The 19,453-nt window shown below is 40.0% G+C and overlaps 2 protein-coding genes across 4 annotated transcripts; one reads left to right on the top strand and one right to left on the bottom strand.

Annotated features, from left to right (window-relative positions):
* Positions 1-1,775: 1,775 nt before the first annotated feature.
* On the top strand, positions 1,776-8,570 carry LOC103138914 (TAR DNA-binding protein 43-like). Of its 3 annotated transcripts, XR_001662296.1 has the most exons (7): positions 1,777-2,505; positions 3,928-4,091; positions 4,218-4,358; positions 4,551-4,721; positions 5,271-5,355; positions 6,157-6,303; positions 7,073-8,570. XR_001662296.1 is itself a non-coding variant. In XM_007553309.2 (6 exons), the coding sequence occupies exons 1-6, from the start codon at positions 2,265-2,267 to the stop codon at positions 6,249-6,251; spliced, it is 897 nt and encodes a 298-aa protein (XP_007553371.1). In that variant the 5' UTR covers positions 1,777-2,264; the 3' UTR covers positions 6,252-7,020. The 3 variants fall into 3 exon arrangements, 2 of the variants coding, with proteins under 2 accessions (XP_007553369.1, XP_007553371.1); XM_007553309.2 differs by lacking the exon at positions 7,073-8,570 and having other exon boundaries at positions 6,157-7,020; XM_007553307.2 differs by lacking the exon at positions 7,073-8,570 and having other exon boundaries at positions 1,776-2,505; positions 5,271-6,166.
* A 4,126-nt stretch (positions 8,571-12,696) lies between these two features.
* pgd (phosphogluconate dehydrogenase) lies at positions 12,697-18,956 on the bottom strand. The gene is made up of 13 exons (XM_007553301.2): positions 18,829-18,956; positions 18,338-18,413; positions 18,053-18,232; positions 17,494-17,559; positions 17,288-17,406; positions 17,090-17,159; positions 16,878-17,012; positions 16,611-16,800; positions 15,546-15,676; positions 14,488-14,621; positions 14,063-14,162; positions 13,558-13,680; positions 12,697-13,212 (listed from the first exon to the last, which is right to left on the bottom strand). Exons 1-13 carry the CDS (start codon positions 18,834-18,836, stop codon positions 13,093-13,095), a joined length of 1,452 nt encoding a protein of 483 aa, XP_007553363.1. The 5' UTR covers positions 18,837-18,956; the 3' UTR covers positions 12,697-13,092.
* Positions 18,957-19,453: the final 497 nt, after the last annotated feature.

Genomic DNA, 19,453 nt, shown 5'->3' with positions numbered 1-19,453 from the left:
TCTTTGAAGGTGAGCACATCTACTCTGTGGCACGCCTGCGGGAGATGTTTGTTATCAGCACAGGGCTGTAATTGCTCATAGCTGCTTACCTTTTGAGCAAATGTGTGAAAAGTTTGTTGCTGCGTCACACAACATTTGTGTTGCGTCATTTTATAGCTTAGCTGAAACATGTACCAGTACGGCAGCACTATCCTTGATTTGCAGTATTTGTATTGCAAGAATGGTAAGAGTCACAAATTGTCTTGTCTCCTCCTTGCTGAACACCAGTGAGCACCAGAGCTTTATCGTTGCATTTTCTTTGTCATTGCTTCCTCATCTGGTCAAACCCATGCAGCATTTCGAAATTAGAACCACTGTCTTATTTGGAGTTGATGTTATCAATAAATATATATAGACAACAGGAAAAAGTATGTTTTTAAAGGTGTGGGGGTTGGAGGGGTAGAAGCATATCTGGAGAAACAACATGGGTCTAACTTGTTGTTCATGAGTCTGTGAAAACCTAAACTTTTGGTCCTGTGTATGAGTTGGTGTCACTAAATTCTTACATGTTTACCTAAGCTCTGTCCATCTAGTGGAAAAATGTTTGGCTTGAAGCTCAAATTATTTCCCTTAATGTCTGACTTTGTCACATTTTTTGACCATCAGCAATCAGAATATGGGGCCACCTGGATTTTAGTTCTACTTTTCATGTCAGTGGTAATTAAAGTTATTATGAATTGGAGAACAAACAAGGTTACATGCTGAAGGTATTGGATCAGTCACACTGTCTGACAACTGCTTTGAGAACAGCACCACAATGTCTTTTTTTTATTGCACTAAACCTGTAATTTAAGAGACTTTTGTAATACAGCTTTCTCTACCAACCTTTTGCAAATACTTTCAATTTTATCATAGTCTTCAACTTTGGGATTTAATAAATGATAATCAGATCTTTTTTTTTTTTGTAAGACCAGACTCCAAGTCAATCATGACCCAGCCCATACTTTTATGTTTGAACCCTCTCCTTTCTGCACTGCAGAAAATACAACCTGCTTCACAGAACGGCACATGAATCAGAATTTAATTCACTTTCAAATGTAGAAATGAAAGAGTTTATTAATTTCACCTAAATACATGTAGGTTTTTCTAGCGATGCTTATAACTCACACTAAAAACTCACCTTATAATAATAAGCAATAAAGACACTGTATTGCTTGCTTCTGCTTTCTGTGTGTCTTTCTGATGTGACACTCCCAAAAAAGTTCCGTTATTTTGTTTATTGCTAAGAATATTATGCAAAAATATATAGTTTGAAGGGATTTACATAAATTCAACATAACCATTTTATTTCTTATTTGTTATATGTAGTAATCTCTGCACCAGCTTGTTTTATTTCAGCATTGTCTGCACAGAATAAAGATTGTACAGAGTAATTAATATTTATAATAATTATTTTTTTTAGGATTTTTTTTTAATACAAATTTACGGTAATTATTTTAAGTTTGCTTCATATTTTTAAAAAGTACATATCCAATTTTCCAGAATATTAACTTGAGTCCCTTTTGTTTCGGTTTTTAACGTGAGTCGTCGTGGTTTTGCCTTAAGAAGACGTCACTACGCTTAAGATTTGTAAACCAAAAACCGCAAGACAAAAACATTAACACAGCGTCAAAAACACGAACTATGATTTATTCAAAGAGATTACCAGTGGTAATAATGTTTATTTCATTTATTTTTATTTTTCCACCTCCCCTACAGAAACATGAAAGTGAGCTGTTCCAGCACGATGATGTCATCTTTACAAGGTGAGCGGTCCGCGGCCATTTTGTTAGCCGTGAGTAGCTGTGCAGATTTCGTTCATGAAATTTCACCGAAAATAACAACTTGTGGAGGTTTTTGTTTGCATTGTATTTTCGATTACACACTTGTAAGCCGGAATAAGAGTTGTTTACTCGCTGACATTAAACATAGTCATTCATTTTCCGAGCTGCTTTGAGTTTGCTAGCTCTTTAGCTAGCTGGCTAACTTGTTTACGTGTTCCGTTGAGAGAAAACATCGGGCTTTCATGACCGCCAGCTTTTAAATGTTACAACTGTCGAATGAGCACGGTTTGTCTGCTCCTGACTTCCGTTGTTGTACATTTACTTCTTTTGTTTAAACCGAAGAAAATTTGAGCCACGTTTAAGACCTTCCAACTCGCGTTGAGCCTCAGTGGTTAACCAGCAACTTGAGCTCCGTCATCAGCTGACTGCTCTCGGACCAGCGCTCAGCCATCCCGGAGCAAAATGTCAGAGCTGTACATTCGGGTGGCTGAGGATGAGAACGAGGAGCCCATGGAGATCCCCTCAGAGGACGATGGGACTGTTCTACTATCCTCGGTATCAGCCCAGTTCCCGGGGGCTTGCGGTCTTCGGTACAGAAACCCGGAGTCCCAGTGCATGAGGGGGGTCCGGCTGGTGGAGGGCGTCCTGCATGCACCAGAGAGCAGCTGGGGAAACCTGGTCTATGTCGTAAACTATCCCAAAGGTGAGACAGGATATGCTTTTCCTGTTTTTTTTTTACCAGCAGACTGTCTGCAAACTTCAGCCTGTATTCAAAGCGAGTGTGCAGTCAGAGATTTAGCAGCTATTGCACAAAACCCATTATAAAATGCTTTTTATTCTGCATTACTAGTTGTGTTACTTTATAATCAAATTCCTAAAGATAGCAAAAGCTAACGCAGAGCACAGTGTATAGGTTTTCTTTAGAGTTTGGTGTGAAAACAATACTTATCATCCACATCCACACTCCTTCGTAAATCCCTCAAAAACTTTTCACTGTTTCAGAAAAAAATTCAAGGTTATTTATATAGAATGTATTTTTCAGGCATAGTGCAAAAAGTAGTATAATTAAGAATACAACACAAAAGCACAAAACTAACATACAGACAAGTCAAGAAATCACAAGTTACAATAGGTAAATGATCAACATGGTTCAACAGAAAAATGTTAGCTCTTTTAAGGTATTAAAAGCCATTCAGTAACGATTTGTTTTTAGATGAGGGGCAGTTTGGTCCAGAACTTAAGAGTTACAAGTGCCTGTCCATTCAGTGCATCATTGGTAAACAAAAACATGTTTAAAATCACTTAGAAAATGAAGAAGGGCCAATAAAAATAACCAATTAAATTGGGGTGCAATTAAACTGTGGATCCAGTGTTTTAAGACTTCCAATTACAACAGAGTTCTAACTTTAAAAATGGATCCCCATGTGTCTAACCAAATCCGTTTGTCAAAGTTAAGATTTGAATTATACATCACCCTTAAAGGTTTGATGTGTGACTTTTGAAAAGGCTCCAATCCATCCAGATCTGTATGACAAGTGTCAGAGCCAGCATTCAAATGAAACGGGATGTTTTATGGTCTGAAGATGAAGCCTAAAGAAATAATTTGTTTGTAAAAATAAAACTCCACAAGTGAGAGGAGCTAAAAATAAATAAATAAATAAACAAAACGATATCAAATCCTGTCAGACAGGTAAGACCTGAACCATTCTGACCTCAGTATTGTGGCAATAAACAACAAATTAAACTGTTGGGTGAAAAGCTAAAGTCAAACATGATTTCCTGAATCTGCAAACAAAAAAAACATTCTTGGGTTTAAATGCTTTCTAAGGTAGTCAGGAGGTGTAATAGTGGCTTGTAACATAAGTTTTTTTTTGTTTGTTTGTTTTGTTTTGTTTTTTTTTACAAATTTGTTACAAACCTGTCACTAAATCATGACACTTAACCTGAAGCTGCATCATTAATAAACATAGCTAAATATCAAATATACGTAATGGCACAGAATAAATGGTGTTGGTTTATAGTTGATTCTGTGGATGTTTACTTTTTGTTCTCTGTGTGTCTAATTAGATTTTTGTGATTGTTTTTTTTGTTTTTCTTACGCCAGAATCTTATTTGTTCTTTGCAGATAACAAAAGGAAGATGGAGGAAATTGACGCGGCGTCGGCTGTTAAAATCAAAAGAGGTTTTCAGAAAACGTCAGACCTCATAGTCCTCGGGTTGCCTTGGAAAACAACAGAACAAGACCTGAAGGATTACTTTAGCACCTTTGGGGAGGTCATTATGGTACAGGTACTGATGTCTCATTTAACTTTAAATGCTCCTGTTTTTTCCCCCTCAATATTAAGTTCTAACTAGACTGAATAGCAACTTTAAAGTGGAAATTAATCTGGCATTCTCACTCTTTGCTGTTCCCAGGTGAAGAGAGATGCAAAAACTGGCAACTCAAAAGGTTTTGGGTTCGTCCGCTTTGCAGACTATGAGACGCAAACCAAAGTCATTGCTCAGAGACACATGATTGATGGACGATGGTGTGACTGCAAACTTCCCAACTCAAAGGTAAGCTGGACACCGTAGCAGAATACTCTGGAAAATGAGAAGTTGATGTTTTCTTTCACTGTTAAGATGTAGTCGCATTCCTTCGTTAAAGCGGTTTAGAAGTTTTGAAAATCACTTTCTAAGTCATCACAATAGATTGAACGCAATCAATCGCTCCATCTATAACCTGACTGGGCTTCTTTCTCTCGTCAGGCATCTCCCGACGAACCGATGCGGAGCCGTAAAATCTTTGTCGGCCGCTGCACAGAGGACATGACGACGGACGATCTGAGGCAGTACTTCATGCAGTACGGTGAAGTCACTGATGTCTTCATTCCCAAACCTTTCCGGGCCTTTGCATTTGTCACGTTTGCTGATGATCAGGTCAGAGCTGCTACTCTTCACTTACACTGAATATTAGCTCAAATTTTAAGATAGCTGATGTTACAGTAAGAATCGATAGCATTCATACCTCTCAAACATTTGTCACGTTATTTATTTTACATGCACAAATGTGTGTTTATATTAAGCTTGAATTATTTTACAGAGATGAATGGGTTAAAACTTCAGTTTCAAAACACACAAAGCTGGTAAAGACATACCTGAAAAGACTTGCCGCTGTATGTGCAGCAAAAAACATAGAAGACAAATTCTGACTACACAATTTTTTTGTAAAAACAAATGAAGAACATACATTTTCTTTCCTCCTTAAAAGTAAGAGCTGCTCAATAGTTGATTTATCACCACAAATGTCCCTAAATTTACACTGAAGTCTCCAGTTGTCATGCGGAAACGTTTGAGAGGGTTGAATACTTTTGCAAAGCATTGAAATAATGAAGAAAGCACAAACTGTTTGGAATAGTATTGGTCATCCGTAGACTGAAGTAATCAACAGCCTGCGGTGTTAAATGTTCTCCTTCTGTTCTTCCTTAGGTCGCCCAGGCTCTGTGCGGAGAGGACCTGATCATCAAGGGCGTCAGCGTGCACATCTCCAACGCTGAGCCCAAACACAATAACAGTAGGCAAATGATGGATCGGGGTCGGTTTGGGGCTGGCGGGTTCAGTCAGGGCTACGGCAGTAATCGCGGGGGGCTAGGCAGCGGTAGTGGAGGGGTTAACTTTGGGGCTCTGGGCCTTAACCCAGCGATGGTGGCAGCAGCTCAGGCGGCACTGCAGAGCAGCTGGGGGATGATGGGCATGCTGGCTAACCAGCAGGGCTTGACCACGGCGGCAGGCACAGCCTCAACCACCAGAGATCAGACGTATAGCTCTGCCAGCACCAGCTACAGCAGCCCCAGCTCAGCCAGCCTGGGCTGGGCCGGAGGCACTAACACGGCCTCCAGCAGCGGCTTCAGCTCCGGCTTTGGCACGTCAATGGAGTCCAAGTCTTCTAGCTGGGGAATGTAGAGCTAGGTGAGAGTTGACGTTTTCTCTTGCTGTTAGGCAAATCTGGTAAGTATACCTACAGGAAGGAATGGCTTATATCTTATTTAAGAAAGAAACACTGCCTTTTATTTTAGTAAAAGCAAACATTTCTACTTGTGTGACTGACTGTGTAGTCATGCATTGAATGGGTAAAACATTTAGTTTGTGGAATCCTCCTGCGTAGTTTCGTTTGTGAGAATATGTTATGAAGAGACGGCCGTGCATGCACCATAACTGTTCATAAACGTGCACGAGTATGTTGAGGTCTCCCCGCAGTCTGTCGAAAGCTGGCTGTGAGATAATTATATATATTTATGCATCATATTGTATTTCTTTGGTTTGTTTTATTTTTTCTTTTCCTTTGGAAACGCCTTCATGAACGTTTCTTCCGCAGTTCACCAACTCTTTCACAATTTCCCGGGAGGAGTCGCGTCATTGGCTGCAATGTTCGGCAGATCTCAGTATCCCTTCCCCTCCTCCCACGTGTAAATGCTTTATCATCCGAGAACACAACTTCACTCTGCGTATACAGTGTTAGACGGTGGGTGTTGCCTTTCTTTTCTCTCCCCTCCCCCTCTTTTTTTTTTTTTTCTTTCCTCTTTTCGGGATATAGAAATCTTGTCTGCCCTTGTCGCTTTTTGATCTCGATGAGTGGATTTGGTGTTGGACCGAATGAGAGTGAGCAAAAGGAAGGAAAGCAAGAACTGTTTGTGCTTTATTTATATATTTTTTGAAAGACAAATGCCTGGGAGAGGTGAGAAGAACCTGTGGCTTTGTGCGAGTGTGAGAGGAAGAAGCAAAGTACGTGTGTGTTCTCAGTGACCATCACAAGGACATTTCTTGCATCTCAAGATCCCTGAGTTTTCTGCTTACTCGTATCATTTTTCTATCCATCCCTGATTCTTTATATTAAAAAAAAAAAAGAAATCACACTGAATTGTCAAGTGCTATGAATATCTGTATCTTTTAGTAGATCTTTTCTTGCTGTCCAATGCGATGTGAATGCTCGTCTTACTTTCTCCTTGTTACCACCCTCTGTGTGAAAATGTGACTTTGTTTGTGAAGTCTGTGTGACGGGAGGGGGAAAAACACTGAAAGAGTGCTGAAGTTTGGAAGATGTTCCTGGTGAATGTTTGAATAGTTCCCATTGAAAGTTTGTGTTTGAAGTGGTTTCGAATGCATTTTTCTATGTTTTGTGAATCAAAGGGAAGTGTGAAATAAAACTTAATTTAACTAGGGAAAATACCCTCTTGACAAAGACTTGTTTTTGACTTTAATTGAACTGCCAACACTTTAATTCACATGTCTAGGGTCGTCGGATTTGGAAAAAGCCCAATTTTCTTCTGAGCCCCAGTTTGGAGTCGGCGACGCTTGATGACGAAGCCGAAATCGCCTTAATTCTGGGAAGGATCTACGTCGCCTCATTAGCAAGAAACATTCGACCCACTCAGCTAGAGTGATATCAAAATTATATTCACATATTTGTTTGTTTTGACACATTGGGACCAAAGTCATCCTGCTTGTTAGAAAAAAATTCATTTTGTCCTCCAAAAACTGTTCAATTCTACCTCACTTGAACATGTTCATAAATACTTCACAAGTTACCAGTATATGCGAGTATAAAACCTTATATTATTTATTGTGATCAAAAGTTGTATTAGCATAGCAGGATATGTTGATGGCTGTTTGCTTTCATGATGAAGTGTATTGGCATTTTTCAGTATAAAGATCTGAGCGCAAAATCACACTTTGTGTATTGATGCTAGTGTTGCGATGTAAAATAAAAAGTAGTCTTTTTTTTAAGTTGTATGTGGTCTCAGTTTTGGTAAGCATGTTACTTTTTACTTAAGATACCTGATAGTTTTGTAGTTATTTTTTTCAGTGCTGTGATTTTCATTTAAGACCTCAGATTTACAACTTTTTTTTTTTTAGAAAGTGAAACTGGTGTATGGATTCATTACATACAAAATTATATTACAAGTGTTTGGTTTTTGTTTGTTTTTATAATTAAAATCTATAATTCCACTTCTTCAAATATTTGAATCTGACCTAAGATCAGGTTGTAACAGATCAAGTTGTAACAAAATAATTTTAATAGAGATGATTTATTGTACGCCATCAAATCTTTAATATTCTGACCCAGTGTGGCAAGTCGCAATGAAAAGGAGTCGTGTCCACTTCAACTATTGGTTCAGCTATCATGCAATTCTACAAAGTGTTACTTTTCCTCAATTGCTTTGCTGCGTTTCTCTGCTTGGAATCTATTTTATTTTTATCACTAATTCAACTTCCACAGCATTTAGTCACCATATGTCTCATTATTTCCCAACAAATTGTTAATGTGTTCAGACATCAATCAATTGCTTCCATCAAATTTTCTGCATTTTTACGTCATTTGCTTATGTCGGTCCAAATGAACCATACTTATCCTGGATAGTCATTCCCTGTAAGTCATTTCATTGCTGGAATCATTACATACCAAACTGTTCAGCTAGTTTTCAAAATCTGTCAAAATTATGCATTATGTTTTATTATTTCTTTGAAAAGTCTGCCAAGTTGAGCAATTTCTCTCAGTGAATCTCAACTTTGATTAATATTGTTTACAGTTGTGTATAGCTTTTCTCTGTTGTAAATAAGTTTGTACTTGGCTTATGCATAATGCTGTGAAAAAACAACTGCATAGAGCACAATGCAGTAAAAATGTGAAACATTTGTATGCAGGTCAAGGCATTTTACTTTTTTTTCCTTTCAAGCACGCACAGCATACAAAGTATAAACTTTAGAGGAAATAAAGATAACTGAGCAATATGTACAAGTATTTGCAGACATTTTTTTTAATCATAAAGAAAAAAGATTGTGACTATGCAAAACTGCTTATTTTGTTTCACAATAGAGCAAACGACCTTGATAGAGCAGTGGAGTATAAGTGTCCTGAATAAGTACTGTGTAACTAAACTATATTTTAAATGGCTGTGCAAATAGTGTAGCACTCTTTACCATTTTCAGGTAGTGTCAGCAAGGTCTGACATTTTTGCATGAAAACATGACAAAGCCATTTGACTATCTTCTCCACAAACATGCCAGGACTTTTCTTTTAGATGACACTGAGTTTCATTGACTTGCATATTTGCTTTTGAGGAATGAACTATCCATTTTGAGCAAGAGACTTACAGACTACGAGTTTTTAATCGCATTATACATCATGTATATGCCTTTCTGTTTATCATTTTTGTTATTTGGCTTAATTTAGGAACGCTGAAGACCGCACACATTGAACAGCGACCCCCAGTTTGCATGTAGCAGACCGGGATATGGGGACAGTGCGTCTGTTATTGTTAGCATAGTCTACCACGTGGGATAGTAGCGTCTGAGAGGTGGAACATTAAAGCGCAATGCCTTATGGGTAATCAGAAAAGACATATGTATATAAACTCTTATTTATATCCGAGTTTTTCCCATTTTAATGCAGCATTTATATTTAAGTTATGACTTTCAGTGTAGCTAAATTTCTGGAAGTTGAGAAGTCAACTTCTCAACTTTATGTAAATAAACATAATTTGTCACAGGATACTTTATACTTGTAACTATTGTAATTAAAACAATCTAAACGGGGTTTGTGTTATTAAGTTTTACATTAATTACTTAAGTTTTACATTAATTACCTGTGGAGCTTTCGTCGCTTTGCCTGCACCGTCACTGAGAAGGGTAGGGGGTTCGTACTAGAAGACGTGGAGGAGGTTTGGTGAGTCAAGACTATACTTTCAGGGATCATTTCTATAGTTTGCGACTTGAGAAATGTGTTTCTAATTTGTATGGTCTCGCTAACCACGATGAAGAGTGGGTGATACGCTATCCTGAGCGGGAAGCTTGCAAAGAAAGGTGACTGACGTCACGTGTTCCTTGCTTTTGATGACCGTTCACTGTCTCCTTGGAGACAGCGAGGGATGGCGTATGATCAGAGTGGTTGTGCGCACATTGTTAAAGAAAATGCCTTCTTTTTCTTAAAATTAAACGTTGGAGTTGAGAACTAATCTTAAATGTTTTAACTGGTATGTGGTGAATTCCACCTTTTCTTTCACTGTGGTGTTAATCCTCCCTTCAGATTTCCAAAGCTATTTCTTATTGTACATTCAGATAAAACATGGATCATTTTTTTCCCTCTCTGCCTTTAGTCGAATCAGCCAAACTTCTCTTAATTTAGGTCAAAATTATTTATACCTGCCACAACCACAAATAATGGAAGAATATGTGAATATTTACTTAATGACGTCTTCAAAATTAGGACTATTACCACCAATGAGGGGAAGCCCAGATGATTATGTCATGGCTTTGGAAACTTCTGGTAGGTTAATTGACACAGTTGATTTAATTGGAGGCACATCTGGAGCACACTGCTGAAGACATCAGGAAGAGAATCATGCAGCTGCACAGGTCTGGTTCATCCTTGGGAACAATTTCCAGATGCTTGAAGGCGATGCGTTCATCTGTTCAAACAATTATATGCTGTTTTTGTATTCAGTGTGTTTAAACTTCTGGTTTTATCTTTGCATTTGGTAGAGATGAGTAATTTGAGACAGATTAAATATCCTTCCACAGTAGATTGGCGGACCTTTGACCCCATTCCTCCTGACTGGAAGGATTTATCATGTTCCGCTAGGACAGCAGCTACTTGTTCACATGTATAATGTAAGGTGTTCAACTTGACTAGTTGGAGTGTAGCTACAGTCTTCCTCCAGCAGGTTGTGCTGTTGCACCTTGATTATTTCAATGGATCTTTTTTTCAACGCATTAAGGAAGTTAGAAATAGACTGCTGGTAACACCGATAAAATAGAAACAAAAAGAAAAACGTTAACTAAATGTAATAAACTACAAAAGATGTTAGTTATCAGTTGTTTCTTAACAACAGCCATGCACACACACGCATACCAAAAGATAAATTAGAGACCAATTAACCTCACAGTCATGTCTTTGGCTCATAGAAGGAAACAAGAGTACCAATGAAATGCATCTAAATGACTTTAGAAATGATTAAATTGTGACAGCTGATTAGAAAATGCAAAATGGAAAATATTTTGGGCCTAATGACAATCTGTGTGTTTTGGTGCCTGATTCACACACCTGGTGTTGATGTCAGCAGCATGAATGTCCACATCCAAGCTCCTTGTACTCACACAAACACGCAAAGGCTGCCTGATCTACAGCTGTAGGTTTGTGGAAATATTAATTACATATGTTACTCTGTGTTTCATAGAGGTCTAGTCAAAGTTATACTCCAGTTTTTCATAACGTTTAAGGTACCTAGTCCGTTGTCTGATTCTTAAAGAGTTATTCCCACAGCTCGACAGTTTCTGTCTGCCTTACAAAACACAAATGGAGCACACCTGCTCACAATGCATTTAAAAATAACAGATTGGCTTGTTTTTAAGTTGAGTTGTATAGGATAATGTCACTTTACTTGTGCAAAAGGTTTTTACATCACAAACCCCCGACATTTTAGTTGAAGGTTGTACTCTTTAGAGCCTATTATGCAAGAAATGTACCTAACCCTAAGAAATAATACGAATTTCACCCTGCTGAATTAGTTTATGCTGGTTTCACGTCCATTGTGTGGACAAAGGGAAGTCGATGCAATCACCTGCTCCATTATGCATCACCTCTCTTTAGTGTCTGTCCTCTTTAATGCAGATGAGTCACAGTTTCACCTCCATGAGGTTTCACTGAGCTCTGATGCAACAGCTGCTAATCAGGGGCCTGCAAGAAGACAAGAGCCGAAAAGTTTACCCAGTGACCCTCACCAGGTTACTGAGTCTTATTGTGTTCCTTAATAAATCAATAACAATATTTATACTGTACTTACTGTAAGATACAAGCTTCAACACAGAGTAAAGGTCTGAAGTGTCTCATGATGAGGGAAGAGGAACGTTATGCTAACATCAACGTAAGAGTCACCCAAGGTAAGACGAGGTGTAATAATGAAGCTTTGTTTGCTGATGACCAGTGAGTGTGGTAACAGCTGTGTTGGCAGATGCAGCATCCTTCCCTGTGGTGGGTGTAGTAGCTGCTGCGTTGCTCCATCTATTATTGAAGCTGGTGACGTGACACATTATTCCCAGAGAAGCCGTCGCATTAGAACAAAAGGAGGATTTTTTTTTTTTTTTTTTTTTTAAACCTAATCTGACCATCAACTTGAAGATGTTCAAAGAGTCAAGGGACGGTTGACTGATTTAGTTTTACACGTTTGTGTTTTTCTCACATTGTTGATTTAATTTTGGAGTTTTAATTTGAACTTTTCTCCTTGATTGATGATTACACGGCACACACCTCGGAATTAATTTAAACAGGAACTGGGTGCAAATATTTGACTTTCAATCAGTTTCAATTTGTTTTGGATCATTTTTCTGTTGGAACGTCCAATCCACTCACAGTTTTAGTAATCTGACCCAAACTGTCACCCTCAGGTTCAAAAATACTTCGATAATATTTACCATAAATCATATCATCAATGTGTGTTTAAGGAGTGGTTGGTGATGGAAGGAAGGATCTCTGGTAGCAGTTACAATTAAGCAGTTTAAATTCCAATTAAATCTAAAAAAACCAAAATGTGATTGTTTACTCAGAGGCTTTTTTTACTCTGCAGCCTAAAGAAGCCCCAAGTCCCCTTGCTGGACAACAACTTAAATTACCCTTTACCCCAAATTTATGGTTTTATATTTTGCTTCAAACTTGAAAAAGAGAATTTGCATATCATGACTCTTGATGCGTCAATGTTGATAAAGCTTACAATCAAATGCCTCCATTTGAATGCAAGTGTGAGTGTCTGTCTCTGCGCGGCTACCAGAGTCTGTAATGAGTTTCCTAATTTAGAGTTACACACAAACAAACCTCAGTCTTTGTTCACAGCTCGCACGGCGTAAGGACCATCAAAGCTAATTATAAAGGGATTGAGATCTTTATTTAGCCTTTTACAGATCAGTGCAACGCTTCACCTTAATCCAGTGTCAACGCTGGGTCCAACACGACTGATGAACGTTAGCCTGGTGTCCAGATGAGGCCAACGGGTTGGTGTGTGTGTGTGTGTGTGTGTGTGTGACTGCAGCTACATCAGAACAGATCAGAAGTAGGAAGGCAACACGCGCTATGATCCCATGTCTTGATAAATAAAACTGCAAGAGGTCTCTGAAGAGTAAAAGTCAGGATGAAGCCGAGGTTGGTCATGGAGCTGGAATGTGGGACACGGGTTCTTCTTTTCCGAGCAACGTCCTCTTTTACTCATCTTATTTGTTGTTGGGTTTTTTTGTTTGTTTTTTTTGCACCAGGTGACGGTGGTTGTTAAGCGTTGTAGGAGGAAGAGGAGACGTTTCCGCCGTGGCCCGTCCAGTTGGTGTGGATGTAATGCCCGGGGTTTGAAAGCAGCTCGTATGTGTGAGCGCCAAAGTAGTCCCTCTGGGCCTGAAAACGACAACATCAAAGCCACGTCAGCGACTGATGATCAAAACTGATGCCTTCACACTGCTTGATCTTGCTCACATCTCAACCACAAATGCCAATGTGTTTAATTGTAGTTTTATGTGATAGATCAACAGATTTTAAAAAAAAAAGTGTTTATTTGAATTCAGCTTTCCTGACTTGATTAAGCAGAAAACATACGTCTGCAGGTCTTTTAGGGTTCGTCTCCACCAGCTTTATGCAGCTACATTCTTTGCCACAGATCAACTGGATTTAGATCCAGACTTTGACTCGACCCTCTGCTGCTCTCAGTGGGAGCCGATTCCCAGCAGCTGTCGCCATATTTACCTGCAGCAGGTTGGCAGGCAGCATGTCGTGTCTGTATCCGTCGTAGAAGGACAGAGCCGTAGTGAAGCAGGGCATCGGGATGCCGTGCTGGACGCCGGCGCAGACCGTTCTGCGCCACGACTCCTACAGACAGAAGGTTTAAAAAATAAAAATAAAAAAAAATAAATAAAAAAAAATTGACAGCTTCATCCAAGCTGCTTACATGCAGCACATCTGGTCAGGACGAACAGATTTTATATTTGCAGCGAATCCTAAACGTGTGAATCTGTCTAAATTTAAAATGGGTTCAGTCAATTTTAAATCGGTTGCCAGGCTTCGTTTTCCCAACAGCTTGGACTGAATTTACTTGACCCGAAATGTGAAGAGATCTTAGCAGACGGCTGAAACGTTACAGCAATAAGTCACGGCTTTGCATCACAGCTTTTCTTTGTAAAAAGAAGGAAACAGACTTTGTCAATGTGGCTGTTGTAAGCTCGGGTTTGCTCGACTTCCCACTTCCTCATACCTGACAGTCTTGCACAGCATTGCTGAAAAAGTTGTCCAGCAACAAGTTCTGCAGGTCAGCGTCTCGGTCAAAGGCCTCTTTGATTTTACCGAGGAAAACACTGGAGAGAGAGAAAGAGAGAAAGAGAGATGTTGCATGCGATTTAGACTGATGCAACACTTTACATCAGAAAAGCAGTGCTGCAACCACTGTGTCATCATTCCTCACTCCATCTGACTGTAAAGGAAAGGCTGCACTTTCTTCCACTAAAATTCCCACATTACGACACCACAATAACAAAAAAAAAAAAGATCCGATTTAACTTCCTCAACACCACAGCAGTAAAGCTTCTTTTTCCTCAGGCAGCAGAAAGACGTTCTACTTGAAGCCCCATATCTTTTATTAAAACATGCATAAAATGAGGATGAAACGAGGTCGAGCAGCACCTTCGGATGATGCAGCCTCCTCGCCACATCAGGGCGATGGCGCCGTAGTTGAGCGTCCAGCCGAACTCTTTGGCCGCCTGCCGCAGCAGCATGAAGCCCTGCGCGTAGGAAATGATCTTGGAGGCGTAGAGAGCCTGCAGAAAACAAAAGCAATCGCTTTTAACGGGGCAGAATATTCTGAAGCGCAGTCCGCTGCGACATGCAGGAGCTCACGCTTCCACCCGCTCAGGTTTAAAACAGGAAATCTGCCATGCTCAACACAAGCTGAGTTCCTCAAAACGTCAGTATTACAACACTTTAATAAACCTGCTTGTGCTTCATAATAATTTGGAAAGCAGCAATGTTGATATCTCTATTAAATTGTGCCACACTTTTCTATATGTCGCCATTTTTTATGCAATTATTGAGTTAATTTGGTTTGAACTTTTCTTAGAGATTCAACGACTGCAGCAAAGCGAAACTCGATCTCTCCGTTTTAGGTCAAATAAAACCCTCCAGTCAGCAGCGACAGTAAGTTATGATGTTTACAAAACTTCATTAGTGTTAATATAGTTTTGTTTTTACCGTAGTTTACCAGGTTTCTGGAGCAACATTTGCGTTAGTCAGGTTCTGATTTCATGCAGATGCATCTGCAGCCAAAAATGCAGATGATTTTGTGAAACTTGATTTTCTCAGTTAAGCTGTAGCACAATAAAAATCTAATATACAGCAAAAATATTAGATTTTAGCTCCTTAATGGCCATCGGGTAAAGCAGATTTTGCAGGTAGCTAACAATGTACGGAGACAAACTAATTATTTTAAATTGATTAAGTTTTTAAATATTTGAGAAATGCTGCAATTTTGACTTCATACTGAATATTACTGTTGTTGATATAACCCCTTAACTGCCAGCCTGAAAACGCTTTCATGCTATCCAAATGGTCTGCAGGGACACCAGAGTCCTCGTGACAGTTAAGGGTTAAACAAATATTGACAAATAAATAAATCAAATAATAATAATAATGTATTTCAGGAGCACAATCTCCTGCCCGGCACATTCTGTGCTGTTCATCTGTACCTTCCTAATGTCCTCCAGGAAAGCGGCCTTGTTGCCGTCGAATTTGAGCCCCTGGGGGCCGGAGAGGCTGCGGCTGGCCTGGACCCGCTCCTCCTTCAGAGAGGACAGGCATCTGGCAAAGACGGCCTCCCCTGAGACGCAGGAAAGAAGGGAGGAGGAGAGAAAAGGCTGGTGAATATGAAATCAGGGACAGAAGGCGGTTAGATTTCCTGAAATCTCTCAGACGTAGAGGAGCTAACGTAAAGCAGCACAATCTTATCAACAGAGCACTGTTAAGATTACAATCAGCATGACTCAGCATTATTTATGGAGGTTAAGTGGGCGTGTCACAGAAGGCAGAAATCTTAAGTTTTGCCACATAAATAATAAAATCTACTTTTCTACTGTAAAGACTTCGTTTAGTCAGCATGACTTTGCGAAAACCAAACTGTCCAGTTAGATGATGCAAGAGAAAAACTGATGAGGCCTCTGAAATCATCCCCCCCCACCCCATGCCATGCATACTACTGCTCCACACAAGCTGGGACACTTCTCACACAATGAAGCTCTGTTCGGCGTGCGGCGGCCGACAGCAGCAGAGCGGACGGCATTAAAAAACGTTAATCCTAGCAAAGCCTGGATGGGTTTGGTAATGGGCCGGTTCATGCTACAAAAGATCAACTTTTTGTCTCTGAGCTGCTTTACTTGCAGTTGTGTGTCCTAAAGTGAGTTCTCCCTCATTTTTTTTTTTTTATGTTAGCCTTACTTCATGTCCTTCTGTGATAATCACAACAATACAAAAGTAAACAACAAATCCAAATCCTTCTTATGTCACTAGAGAGCAGCAAGCAGCCAGAAAAGCCTCCGATCTTCTTAACCTGCAGCCTCATAATGATCACATCCAAAAAACACTTGTTGACTTGAAATAAATCTGACCTTTACTCTTCAATAACTGTCTGAGGCTGTAATCCTAGCAGGTGTGTCCTAATCCTTTTTGTTACAAGGAGTGGAGTTTACCGAAAGAAACCAGAACTGCAGGAAGACGAAGGGAAACAAGAGACTTCCTCGTTTCTGATTTCCTCCTACCGATTAAAGTGACGGGTGTGCCGTACTCCAGGGCTGAAATGGCCGTCCATTTCCCCGTGCCCTTCTGTCCGGCACTGTCGCGGATCTTGGGCAACAGGTGCGTCCCGTCGGTGTCCTTGTATTTAAGGATGTTGGCCGTGATCTCGATCAGGAAGGAGTCCAGCTCCGTCTTGTTCCAGCTGTCGAACGCCTGAGCGTTTTAAAACAGAAGGAAGTTAACACGACGGGAGAAAAGACGTCGACGGACGCTCTCTTCCCGAACCCCACCTGCGCCATCTCGTCGTGGTCCATCCCCAGGACGTCCTTCATCAGGTGGTAGGCCTCGCAGATCAGCTGCATGTCTCCGTACTCGATGCCGTTGTGGACCATTTTCACAAAGTGACCCGCGCCCTCGTCTCCCACCTGCCCCACAAACGCACGACGACGTCAGCCGACGCTGCTGGATCCTAAATGCTTAAAGAAGAAACGGCTGCACCCACCCAGTCACAGCAAGGCTCTCCTGTCCCAACCTTAGCAGCAATGCTCTGGAAGATGTCTTTGATATGCGGCCTTTAAAAGTGAATGACGTCAAATGTTTATATTTAACCAGCTAATTGCAAACATGAACTTTTAACCACGAAAGAAACAAAAAAATAAAAAATAAAGAAAACTTTCAGTAATTTTTTTTTAGGACCCACCAGGCCTCCTTATGTCCCCCTGGCATGAGCGAGGGTCCATAGCGAGCTCCCTCCTCTCCACCGCTGACTCCGCTCCCAACGAACAGCAAGCCCTTCTCTTTCAGGCTCTTACACCGCCGCTGTGTGACCGAAACACAAGAGCAACTTTGAAAATGTATGCTGGGAAACAAAAAAAGAAACGTTTCTGCCAAACTTCTGTGACTCACAGTCGTGTCTCTGTACTCAGAGTTGCCTCCGTCGATAATGATGTCTCCGGCTTCTAACAGGGGAACCTGTAAAAAAATAAATAAATACGAAGTGGATTTAAGATGAAGGCATACCAAGCTTTTAAAAAATGAAATTATTTCATAACTGCTAACAGCTTATGTGATAATGATCCAAAGTTTAAAACAGAGATGCACCAATCATGATACTGGATTTCTGTTCTTTTTGAAGTCTGATCTGATGATTTCAGATTTCTTTTCTACAGATTTTCGGTTTGAAATCCAGCAGAATATGAAATTATACATCAAAGCAACTGTCTTAAATATTAACTTGATTTTTTTTTTTAAATTAAACTCCAAAAATAATGATATAATAATTACTCCTTCTCTAATTAAAATAAAATTTGTTCAGGTCGGTTGTTTTGTTTTGTTTCAAATCTTTGTGTAAATATATAGAAATGATGGTATATTTATTCAAGGTTACCATATAATTGGATTCTTAAGAATACAATATTTCATGACATTTTTTTTCCCCCTGATGTTTTGGTAGAAAAAAACCAACCAGTTTATCAATGAAGTCATCCACGGCCTGTCCAGCCTTAACCAGCAGAATGATCCTCCTGGGCTTCTTCAGCTTGGACACCATGTCCTCCAGGGACTCGGCTCCGACCACCTTCGAGCCCTTTGCCTCGTTCTGCAGAAAGTCGTGCACCTTGGAGACGGTTCTGTTGTAAGCGCAGACCTGCAGAGCAGAGATGTTGCTCTTACTGAGGAGAAAAAAACTCACAACAGCAGCAGAACATGACGTGCAAGGAGAAATGTAAATAAAGGAAAATCAGGGTCTCACCACAAAGCCATGGTCGTTCATGTTCATGATCAGGTTCTGGCCCATGACAGCCAACCCAATGAGTGCAATGTCTGCTCTGAAATCAAGAGGAGTCGTATAATATATAGAGTCAGGACCTGATGGCAGACTGGTATCAGACTGGAACACTAAAAAACTTTTACATCTCTTTGGTATGGGTTTTCTGGGTCTTTTACGACAATAAAGGGCCTAAAGAGCAGAGTCCAAGATGACTTCAATTCCCAGAGTACAATGTGATTACTGAGTCACTAATCCGTGTAGTTTTACATGTTAAACGTCATGTCAAATATTTATTTGTACTTATGGCAAGAGTTTTTTAGACACTCAGCAAGAAAACTACTAAAACTTTGCAACAGAGAAGATTACCCCTTTTAAAACAGACTAAGGAATCGCTAAATCTAAAGCATAAAGGTCGACAACAACCAATCGTTGTGCCACTGCCAAAATAAGTGCAGCGTATTTAGAAAACTTACTGAGCCATGATTTTCCTCGGGTAAAGTAGGTGGAAGGTAAGACGAGGTAAAATGAGAGTCGAGCTGCTTCTCCTCGGGTTCTCTTCTCTCGGTGTTTGCTTCCTCCTTCCTCTGTTCCGAACGTGATCCAACAGATTACGTACACCCATGTACAGCATCCACCAATCAGAGGCCGCCTAGATAACGCAACGCAAGTTTGCCGAGAATTCTAATTGGTCCACAAAAGCTGACCAGAGGTATCCCGTCTCCTATTGGCTAGTTCGATGCTCAATCACGTTACACCCTACGGCACTGGTTACACCCACATTGAAGCTTTACGGCTTGGCCAAACTGCGCCTGTTAAAAATACTAATAGAGAATCAAACGTTTGCACATAACTTAAATAAAAATGAAAGGCGGGCTCTCAGCTCACGTTTTAATTTCATGGGATTAAACAATTCCATTAATTTCTAAACTTCTGGTAGGTTAATTGAGACATTTGATTTAATTGGAGGCACATCTGGAACACACTGCTGAATGGATTAAAGACTTTTTAACAAACAGGAAAATACAAGTTAGAATAGGAGAAATTATCTCAGGAAAATATGTAGTAGAAAATGGAACTCCACAGGGGAGTATTATAAGT

The sequence above is a fragment of the Poecilia formosa genome, unplaced genomic scaffold (genome assembly GCF_000485575.1).
Source record: "Poecilia formosa unplaced genomic scaffold, Poecilia_formosa-5.1.2 Scaffold56, whole genome shotgun sequence".
NCBI classification, from domain to species: Eukaryota; Metazoa; Chordata; class Actinopteri; order Cyprinodontiformes; family Poeciliidae; genus Poecilia; species Poecilia formosa.
This window is presented reverse-complemented; position numbering and strand designations above follow the sequence as displayed.